This window comes from Pteropus alecto, unplaced genomic scaffold, assembly GCF_000325575.1.
Source record: "Pteropus alecto unplaced genomic scaffold, ASM32557v1 scaffold669, whole genome shotgun sequence".
NCBI lineage: Eukaryota > Metazoa > Chordata > Mammalia > Chiroptera > Pteropodidae > Pteropus > Pteropus alecto.
Window position 1 is genome coordinate 276,739 of NW_006442554.1, and position 10,715 is coordinate 287,453.

Below are 10,715 nucleotides of genomic sequence, written 5' to 3' on the forward strand. Positions count from 1 at the left end.
CAAGATATCCTACCTTAGGGAGGGGCCTGAGCCCTACCCTCTTGGGTATGAGGCTCTCCCCTGCCCCAACCAGGCAATTCTTTACCACCAGGAAGAAGGACATGAGATCCTCCTCAGTGTGGCCCAATGCCTCCCCATTAGATCGAAGTACCTGAGTGTTCTTCACAGTCATAAGAAACTTTTACTCTCAGTCCAGGAAGATCCCCCTACTTTCTATGAGAATGTTGTCAGTTACTGGGGACATGGGGACTGAGACCTCCCCTCAAGAGCTAGGGGATATTCTGAGACTCTCCCTGACTTGATTCTGCTTGCTTCTCATTTCCAGGATCAGGGAAATAGTCTGAGCTTCCTGAATTGCTTTCAACAAGTTTTTTTCTTCCCATAGACAGGAAAAGGGGTTTGGGACATCCTCACTCCAGGGAAATTCTTCACCCATAACCCTCTCCCCCTTGGCTCAGGTAAATATTTCTGTACTTCACAGGAGCCCCCATCCTTGTTACCTTTCTACCCATTACTACAGGCAGAATAAATCATCTGGACCCACAAGGTCAGGGCCAGGAGTTATTTCTTCTCTTCCTGGTTGGGGTAAAGTCTGCCTTTCCTCCTCCACAGAAACAGGGAGCGATACATCCCTGATCCCAGGGACAGAGAGGAAGAAAGTCATGCACTGCCATGGTGACTAGAAAGATACCTCCTTACATACCCTTTGCATCTCCTGGGCTGAGAGTTCTTCCTTTAAACTTGTTCCTATAAGAACGTGGAAACAAAGCTCTATGGTTGCATGATATCTTCCCTTCCCAATGACAGAGGAGAGGCTTCCTGTCCTCCCACTTCTTGGGACAAAAGAAGGAAAAAGATACTTCTCCCTGCTTCACCTGGGCCAACTTGGGACCTTGTGGGGATGAGAAGAAGGGGAGATTCTTTCTGCTGACTTAGTCTTGGTCCTGAACAGTCACTGGGGCATTTGTAGCATGGAGACCAATTAGAGCCCTTGGGAAAGAGGGGAGTTGTTGAGAGGGAGCCCACATGATGAATCTGATCCTTGTTCTGACTACTCAGACTTCCTGTCTGTCCTAGTGCTGTCACTGTACTTCTTTATTGCCTTTAGGAGCCCTTTTGGCACCCTGGGGTCAGGGGTTTTCTTTCTCAGGCATGACTGCTTTGCTGAGAGTCTACCATATGAAAAGAATGTCTTGAAAGCATTCTCAGCTTGAGGACCCCACAGAACATTTTGAGAAGGAGGCATGCATGCTGAGGTGATGGGAGAAGCTGGACCTGGCACTATAGCCAGGGTACCTGGGTTCTCACTCAGGCTTTGTTGGGGTTTTGCTGGATGAACCAGAATAGTTCTGCCTATACTCTCTGGGCCTCTTTCCTCATTGGTCAGGTAAGGAGCTGGTGGGGTATCATTTAGCTTTGGGATTTTAGGGAACTCACACCAAAGTTCTCTAGACCTAGAGGTGACAGAGAATGGTGGGTGTCTTTTGAGAAAGAACCATGTTCCTCCCCCCACTCCCCTGCCCCCATTCTGTTTCCTCCCAGCCATCCAAACTTGGTGGGCAATACAAGTGGCCTGTTTGGTGTAAGGCTCAGGGTTGGTAGACTGATTTTTTTGGCCATCCGTGCTGTGGTGACTAAGCTCAGGGTTGCCTGTCAGGGCTTTGGAACTGGGCATGCCTCAATTCAAACTCCAGGTTCTCCTGCTTAGCTGCTTTACAGCTTTAGGCAAACTCTTAGCTGCCTTTTATTAAAACAAAACAAAACAAAACAAAAAACAGAAGTCCACCCAAGCCAGTGTGATCAGATTGAGTGTGTAAATACCTGACCTGGCCCACCTCAGACCTTGGCTGATTCTTCTCTTGCAGTTTCCCCAGGATCATCTGGGTTCTTCCTAGGAGCCTTTGTAACAACCAGTCTTTGTTAGCAAAGACCCATCATTTGGCATTTAGGAACCTGCCGATTCCTCTAGTGGGGAGGCAGAGTGGTATATAGTAAGAAGTGGTCCCCTGGCTTTGAGTCCAGTATCTTCAGGCAGTTCCCTTTTCTGGGTCTCAATTTCTCCATTCATAAAATGGATAGTGGTGAGGAGGGTGGTCGGACTCAGTGTTATGAAGCTAGTCGTAACATCTTCTTTAGTTCCCTGTTCCCCACTCCCCCAGCCCATCGTGAAAGTTTCGAGTGGGGCCCCTTGGCTTTAGGGGTATGCTATGAAGTTTCAAGCAGTGTTCCGTTTCCTTCTCCTCGGCCAGTGCTATAGGTCCTTGGGGTTTTTTTGCTTTTTACAGTTTTATTGAGAAGTAATTCACACACCATACAATTTACCAATTTAAAGTGTACAATTCAGTGGCTTTTAATGTACTCACACAGTTGTGCGATCATCACCACAACCAATCAAGTTTAGAACATTTTCATCACCTCAAAAAGAAACCTCGCATCATCGTCCAGCAGTCTCTTAATCTTCTCCCAGCTCCTGGCAACTGCTTATCTACTTTTTATTTTTGTCTTGATTGATTTGTTTCATCTGATGTTTCATTTAAATGGAATCATACAATATGCAGTCCTTTGTGACTTGCTTCTCTCACTCAGCATAATGTTTTTAAGGCTCATCCATGTTGTAGCATATATCAGTACTACATTTCTTTTTGTTGAATAATAGAATCTTCATTTTTTAACCGCTTCCCCAGTGTCCTTCCTCTTTTCCCACTTCTCCACCCTGGAGATCTTGTGTTGGTTCTTAAAGAGCAGTGCATCTGTCTCTTTCTCATTGGATGAGTTGCCTGCGTTTTGCCAGTGGAGCTGAGCCAGTGTTCCTGGGTGTTTAGGGGGAAGTGATCTTGGCACCAGGCTTGCTGGGATAGAGCTGTGAAGCCCAGAATACTAACTACCTCTTGGCCATGGGCTCTGGGAAAACATCTGTCTATGAGCTGCCATTGCTTCCGCCATCTTCCCCTGCCCCTTTCCCCCCTTCAGTGGAAGCTCATTCATCGGCAGGCAGGATTAGCAGCTTCTCAGGCTGTGGGAGAGTCCAGGCCCCTGCTGCCTTATTTCTAACCCTTTCCCTGGAGAGGTGGATCCTGTGGGGTGAGAGCCATGTCATGTTGCCTCATAGCTCACACCAGGAGTGCTACAAGGGGTTATATTATTTTTCTATGGCTGTTGTGACAAATTACTACAAACCAGGTGGTTTAAAACAACAGACATGTAGTCTCTCAGTTCTGGAGGCCAGAAGTCCAAAATCAGTTTCATTGGTCCAAAATCAAGCTGTTGGCAGGTCTGTACTACCTCCAGAGGCTCTAGAGGAAAACCTCTTTCAGTTTCCGAAGGCTGCCAACATTCCTTGGTCTGTGAGCACATTGCTCTGACCTCTGCCTGTCTTCACATCATCATCATCATCATCTCTGTGTATGTGTGGTTTCCTCTTCAGTCTGTATTAGATCTTCCTCTGCTATTTTAAGTACACTTGTGATTGCATTTAGGTCCAATCCAGATACTCCAAGATAATCTTTGCATCTGAAGATTCTTAATCACACTTGCAAAGACCCTTTTTCCTTATAAAGTAACATTTATAGGTTCCAGGGGTTAGGGCCTGATATGTTTGGATGGTCATTATTCAGCCTGCTACAGGGGTGTTTTTGTTTCCCTTCCAGGGAGGGGAAGGGAACTCATCATTAAATTCTCTCCTACTGGGCAGAGTCCTGTAATATTTGAGTCTGCGTAGTATCTCTATTATTGGAAAGCTCTAGAGCAGGTCATCACATGGCTAATAATTGGAGCTGCATTGGAACCTGTCATTTGGGTGCCACTGTCTACTTCAACTTTTCTTGGGCCTTTGGACTAGTAGGTTGCAGTCTTGTACCTGGGATCTCCTGGTGTCAGAGATCTTTGCCCAGCCCCTTTGTGGAGGCTCAGAGATGTGGAGGGACTTGCCTATAGTTTCAGTAGTGGACTTGCAAGATTGAGGGTCTGACTTTCTCAGGCCAGGGCATTGATGTAGCTTAAACTTATTTATGACTGGGCCAGCCCCCACCCTTCACTCCCACTAGCTTGTCCTTCCTGGGTCATTTTCCTAAACAAATTCTGAGTTGGCACCTTTCTTGGAGGCTCCTGTCTAGCTGGGAGAAGGAAGAGACTGTGCTAGGAACTCATGGGACTGTCTAAACTCTTTCTGGAACCCAAGACCTCCCCGTTTTCTCTCCCCAAAGGGAGTTTCAGCCAGTCCAGACTCTTAGGCTGCAGGTGCCAAAGCCAGTGGGTGGCTAGTGGTTTGGCCTCCAATTCCAGGCTCAGCTGCCACCCTGACTGCCCCAGGACCAAAGCTCTGCTTGTGCATAGGGTATGCTCAGCTCTCCTTCATTTTTAAGGACAAACCAGGATTTTCCCAGGATGGTCTGCTAGTTATGTCTCCATGTTATAGCTCATGAGGCCTCCCCTGTTGCCTCTACACTAGGTCTTGCTGGTGCCCAAACTCCCAGTTCTTTCTGCCTTCGTAAAATGAGGGTAACACTTTCTGCCATTTGGGCTGTGGTAAGGACAATTAAATGAGGTCATCTTTTGCATCTAGCACCTGGCATAGTACAGGCATTTGGCTAATAGGAGTTCATCTATCTTCTTGGCCCTGCCCTGCTTACTCTCTTAGTCCTACCCGGGACTTTAGCTCTGCTGAGCTCATTGCTGGCCTCTGGAATCCCTGGTGCTTTGTGGCAGAAGTAATTTCTTATCCAATTCACAAGCTTTTCTGGAGATCTTTGTATTTTAATCCTTTGCTCCAATAGCACCTCCTTTCAGGTGTCTGCCTTAATGACTGGCCAAGTCCCTTCCTCTGTGTTCCCCAGCATCCGTGTGTTCATCTCTTTCACAGCCCTCCTCACACTTGTGTGTAGTCATTGCCGACATACCTCTAGCAGTTTGTGAGCTTACCGAGGGTAGAGAGCAGGTCTGATTTCATTTCTCTGGCCTCATTGCCAGCCTAGGGTCTGACTTAGTAGCTGCCTGGTAAACCTTTGTTGGGTGAATAAGTAGGAGCTCTCTCATCCTCTTTGATCCTCTTTTCTCTTTTGATCTTCTTTTCCCCTACATTTGAGGGCAGGAGGTTGCTGTGTGCCCTTTTTTAGAACTATTGTCCAGTCTGAGGCTGTAACCATAGTTGTAGTTTCTCTGCTGGAAACTTCTGGCTGGGGCAGGTGCCATGGTGCTGGAAGATGGCTGATCCCACCAGGCAGGGATGGACTTGGAGCAGCTGGCTGGAGTGTGCTCGTTTACAGCCTCTGGGGCAGGAGGGGCACCTGGACTGCAGGAATGTTGTATACAAACAAGTCTTTATGCTGCTCATGGAAGCCCATTAAGGTCTTCCCAGTGCCTTTGTCATCTCTGGAAAGCCAGCCATACCTACCCAGGGTGTGGGCCCTGATAGTGGGGCCTGCTGGGTATTCCCTTGTCACCCCCTCCTCGTTCCTTCCTGTTCAGTCACTCACCTGGAACTTTCTGAGGGTCTCAGTTGTACATTATCTCTGTGCCTGTCTCACCCCTTCTGTGACTGGTTACCACCTCACCAGTATATGGTATGTTATTTACAAAGCTTTTTCTGGTCCTAAAGCTCCTCTGAGCTTCTTGACAGCCCTGTCAGATAGATCACATATCCCCTGTTTGATAGGAAACTGAGGATTGGAGAGTTCAGGTAGCTTACCTGAAATCATGCAGCAAGTGAGCAACAGAGCTGAGATTGGAACCTAGAGCTTTTGGCCTCCAAACCTTGTGTTTCCTACCTCACATGAGCTAGGGGAAAAGGCCTGCAGAGAGGTGATCTCCTCTGGTTGGCATTAGCCTGGATCCTATAAATCCCTGGGTAGGGTGGTATTCCCAAGGAGTGGGTTTGGGACTTCTGGTTGTTAGCTCTGATGCTGGATTAGGCTGGCTTCTTCTGGTAGCCAGCAGAGGGCGTGAGGGGCCTGGGAAAGGTCTGGTGCTTCAGGTTTGTTTTGTTTTGAAATGGAAAATGCTTCAAGTAACATGTGGATACTTATTTTTTAAATAGACTTTATTTTTTAGAGCAGTTTTAGGTTCACAGTAAAATTGAGCAGAAGGTACAGAAAGTTCCCGTATACCCTTAGCCCTGACACATGCATAGCCTCCACCATTATCAACATCTTCCACCAAAGTGATATATTTATTACAATTGATGAACCTACATTGACACATCACAATCACCCAAAGTCCATAGTTTACATTAGGGTTCACTCTTGGTGGTGTACATTCTGTGGGTTTGGACAAATGTATGATGACACGTATCCACCATTATAGTATTGTACATAGTAGTTTCACTGCCCTAAAAATCCTCTATGTTTTTTCTAATCTCTACATTATCTTTTTAAAAACATGTCTGAAAATACACATTTGTACAGGTTCACTTAACCTGAACTTCCTTTGGGGCCAGATGTGCTTTGGAATTTAGAAAAAATTTAGAATTTAGGAAAGTCACCTTGTGTGTATGCTTTATATTCTGTAACACCTCTGGTGGGGTCTGTGGCAGCACCTCATAATCAAATACCTAAATTTTTCTGCATGGAAATGTTTGAATATTAACCTCCATGTGGGATAAATAGGTTCTCATCAGCTTAAATCAGGTTATGATGCCAAACGAGTTAGATAAAGACTTGGTTTTCAAAACTTTTTGAGTTTTAGAATTTTGGACAAGGGAGTGTACATCTCTTATGAAGAAGGAAGTGAAGTAAAATCACCTGTAATACCAACACTTAGGGATAATATTTTGTTGTATAGCCTCCCCAACTTTGTGTGCATGTGTGTTTGTATACATATGCATATACATATATATGTTAAATGTGTTCAATCACAAGTGAGATCATATTTTACATGCATTTTCCCTTGTATGATATATTTTGCCTTATGTAAGATCTTAGAATTCCCTAGCTATATATGGGGCTCAGGATCTTGCCAGTCACTCCCTTCTCAACATCTCTCTTACCCTAAGAATGACCCAGGTGAAATATCTTGAGGTAGAGCCAAGTTCTTCTCCCAGGTACTTGCCAGCTCTGGGCCTCTGGCTGCCAGGATGGTCAGCAGGAGGCACAATGCAGCTGGAACCTCTGTTCTCAGGGCAGTTGGGGCCCCTCTGGGAGCAAGTCTTTTGCTCACACAATAACTGATTCCCTAAAAGAAAGGATTTCCTCCCGCTCCACATGCATGGAGTGGTCAAACAGGGCTGAGAACTTGAGCCTGCCCAGTATCCTCTCAGCTAATCAGCTGGGTCCCTCAGGAGCTTAAGGGCAGGGCCCTGGGGAAGGGGTACAGGCTTTTCCTGTTGTTGACCCCTACTTCTCCCTCCAGCAGGAGCACTGGTTTGAAAAGGCACTGCGAGACAAGAAGGGCTTCATCATCAAGCAGATGAAGGAGGATGGTGCCTGTCTCTTCCGGGCTGTAGGTGAGTCTCTGCTTTAGCCTTCAAGGTCCTGGGGGTGCCCCTGAGTTGTGTTTCAGTTATTAAGGGTAACCCCTGAGAAAGTATTGGAGGCAGAGTTAGCTGGTATTTTAGAGACTCCAGGCCACAGCCTCAAGTTAGTATCTCTGGCCTCTAGCCCTTGGTCATGAGGCAGTGTGAAAGTAATAACAGCAATAATAGTATTAAAGAAAATGATATTACTTAGGGACAGGTTGCTCCGTCAGGTATTATAGGAGACCATTTAAATTTTTCCCCAAGCTGGGTAAGTATTGGTACTATCGCTTCCATTTGTCAGATGAGAAAAGCAGCTCAGATGGGGAGTGACTTGCTAAGGGTCAGATAGTATGTGGTAGAGCCAGGGGTCGGGGTCTGGGTTAGGTTAATCTGGGGCCCGGGCTCTGAACCACAGCATACTACTCTCATCTTGGGATCATAGATCTTTTTAAAAAACTTACACAAAAGTAGAATAGCGAACCCTCATGTACTCATCATTCATCTTCCAAATAGTCATCGACACATGGCCAACCTTGTTTCACCACTGCCCTGCCCCTTCTTTCTCATTCTTCTGAAACAAGTATTTTTAAAGCAAAACCCCAACATTGGGTCATTTCATTTGTAAATATTTCTCTGACAGATAAGGTGTGTGTTTCTGTCTCTCTAAACAACCAAAATGCCATTATCGTACCTAACAAAATTAATAATTCCTTAATACCATCTTCTGTCCAGCTTGAGCTAGATCTCTGAGGCCCCTCTGGCTCTGAATTTGTGACCCAACAAACACTCATGAGGTCCTGTGCTAGTGTCCAGGGGAAGCTGGAAGTGTGATCTGATTCTCCCTTTGAGGCTCTGATATCTACAATGGAAAAGTGCTCTCTGATAGGAGCTTTGAGCTAGGAGTCAGAAACCCTATCTTCTTGTTCTGGCCCTCACTCATAACTTCCATTGCCCATCTATGAAGTGGTTTTGATTCTTAAGGGCTCCTTGAATCCCTTCTAGATTTGTTATTCTCAGTCCGTGGGTACCTGGCCCCCATGTCTGCTGGTAGGCCAGACTGACCCAGACTCTATTTCGGGTCATGCTGCTGATTCTTGGTGTGACCTTGGGCAAGCAGCTTTTTTATCCTGAGCCTGTTTCTTATCTGTAACATGAGGCTAAAAGACTCAGTGTTGTAACAGTTAAGCGAGATGACCTTTAGCGCCTGACATGTAGTTGGTCCTCATGGAACAGTAGCATTGATAAAGCCTCAATGCTGTTCTCAGTTGTGCCTCAGAGCCACTAATGTTTTCTGAATGGGTGAAAGAAAGAAGGTGAGCAGTTGCCTCTCCTATTCTACCAGGCAGAGGTGGTTCAGGCAGTAGACTCTACTGGGCTTTGAAAATCCCAGCCTTTCTATCCCTGTGGCTCAAGTCTCTCTTCTCCCTGGGATGTTTCCTAGAGAAAGAGCTGGGTTTGGGGCATCTTGGACCAAAGGAAGGCAAATAAAGAATAAGTGGGGACCTGTTCAGTGCTAGGCCTTGTGCTCAGACCTCATGCTGTTCATGGGATAAGCAGAGCTGCTGGTAGAGTGAGGATCAGAAAATGCAGCTGGGGAATCTGGGTCTTGAGCAGTCTTTGATGCGGATCTTGGGGCAAGTGAAAACCTGGCTTCTGCAGTAACCCATATCAAGAGCAATATTTGTGTGTGTATCTAGCTATTTCCTCCAAACATCCTCTGACCCTTCCCCTGTTGGGGCCTTCCAGTAGGGGCCCTGAGCTTACAGGAAGAGCTGACCATGGCAGGTTGAAGGCCTTTCCTTATCAGCATGATGGTTATACATTTCCCCTGACTGAGCTGCCTTTGGCTTTTCTCCATAAAACTTCAGAAGCCCATGGTCTCTCCCCAGAAGTACATGACTCCTGTGTCTCTAGGCCTCATCTGGAGTTTTTCCTGGGGCAGAATGCACAAGACATGTGTTTGAGAAAGGGACTTTGTCCTCGCTTTCTGCTGCCCCTCTGCTTCCAGCATGGCTTGGACAGGAACAGGTGGTAGTCACTGTAGGCTTTGGTGAGAAGGCTACAGGTTCTAACTTCCTGCCATACATTGAGCAGTGGAAGGAGCACATAACTGAGGGCGGGAGTTGGGATTACAGACATAGGGGCCACTCTGTTGTTCCTTGACCCCAACTCTTTGGTAGGCATTCATCTGAGTGTTTCAGGTTCATCTACAAAATTGGGATCATTATCCCATGAGGCAGATGAGAAGATCGAGACTCAGCTGTATTCTTGACCCCTCTGGGCCTTACTTCTTCCAATTAGGAGCCTGTAGCCCTCTACTGTTGGGAATCCTGAGGTAGGTTACTTTCTACTCTCTGTTTTGCCTCTGAGGTCTGGGTGTCCCCAGTGTGAACCACTATCCACTACTTGTGCCCATGTCTCTCCCACTACCTTCTACTGGGGACTTATGAGCATCAGTGAAAGCTTAGGTGGAGTGTAAGTATGAGCCTGAGTCTCAGAGGTATTCTATGGTTCACCCTGCCCCTTCTGTGCTCAGAAAACCTCCTCCTGGAAATGTGAGCCTGTATCTCTCCTCCCTCCCTCTTCCCATATGACTTTGACTCAGTAAAAATCTCTGGTCCTGACCCTGCCCTCTGTAGGCAAAGTGGAGGCCAAATGTGCATGGGAAGCAGCTGGGGATATGCATGTATGGCAGTGGGGTCCAGAAACATTAGCCAGGCCCACTCCTCTGGGCCTTTTGGTCTTGAAACATGGACAATCAGCATTGGAGAGCTGAATCTTAGGGCAATTTCGACTTTTATAAATGGGGAAACAGGCCTCAAGAGAAAGCCAGGACCCTATTATCTAGGTCACATTGACCAACGTCAGAATGTCGAGATTCGAGGTTGAACCAGGCCAGAAGGAGAAGATTCCCATGGGCCACCATGTACGCCAGCTTCCGTTGGCCTGTCTCCTTCATTCTTCCCTTCTTTGCCATGGGAGTCAGAGATCACACTATCAAGGCAGCCAAGTTCTGCTATTTCCCCACTGAGGCTGTGCCCTTTGGGGTAGTTGAGGCCACCAGCAAGGTGTGCACCACAACTGCTTGACAGGCAAGTGAAGCCTTTTTTCCTGGCTCATCTCAGTGGGGCCAGGGTTCTCTCTGGACCAGGAGGGAAGTGGGAATGAACCAGGTCCCTGTCTCCTGCTGCTGTGTGTACACGCATTTGTGTGGTTTGTTTTTAGATTCCCTGCAGACATCAAGTATCTTTTTCTGTCCTCAGTGGAA

At 46.8% G+C, this 10,715-nt stretch overlaps 1 protein-coding gene across 8 annotated transcripts in view; it reads left to right on the forward strand.

Moving 5' to 3' along the window:
* Positions 1-10,715, forward strand: part of OTUD5 (OTU deubiquitinase 5) — a 23,986-nt gene that overhangs the window by 2,166 nt on the left and 11,105 nt on the right. For 5 of the 8 annotated variants that reach the window (XR_003043404.1, XR_003043400.1, XR_003043402.1 and 2 more), the window contains exon 2: positions 7,342-7,435. Coding sequence is in view for 3 of the 8 variants with exons in the window: in XM_025040430.1 (XP_024896198.1) it covers positions 7,342-7,435 (94 nt within the window). In the remaining 5 variants the exon portion in view is untranslated. Of the gene's footprint in view, positions 1-7,341; positions 7,436-9,621; positions 9,783-10,715 lie in introns of those variants that run through there. The other 3 variants (XR_003043401.1, XM_025040428.1, XR_003043403.1) reach the window with 2 other exon arrangements.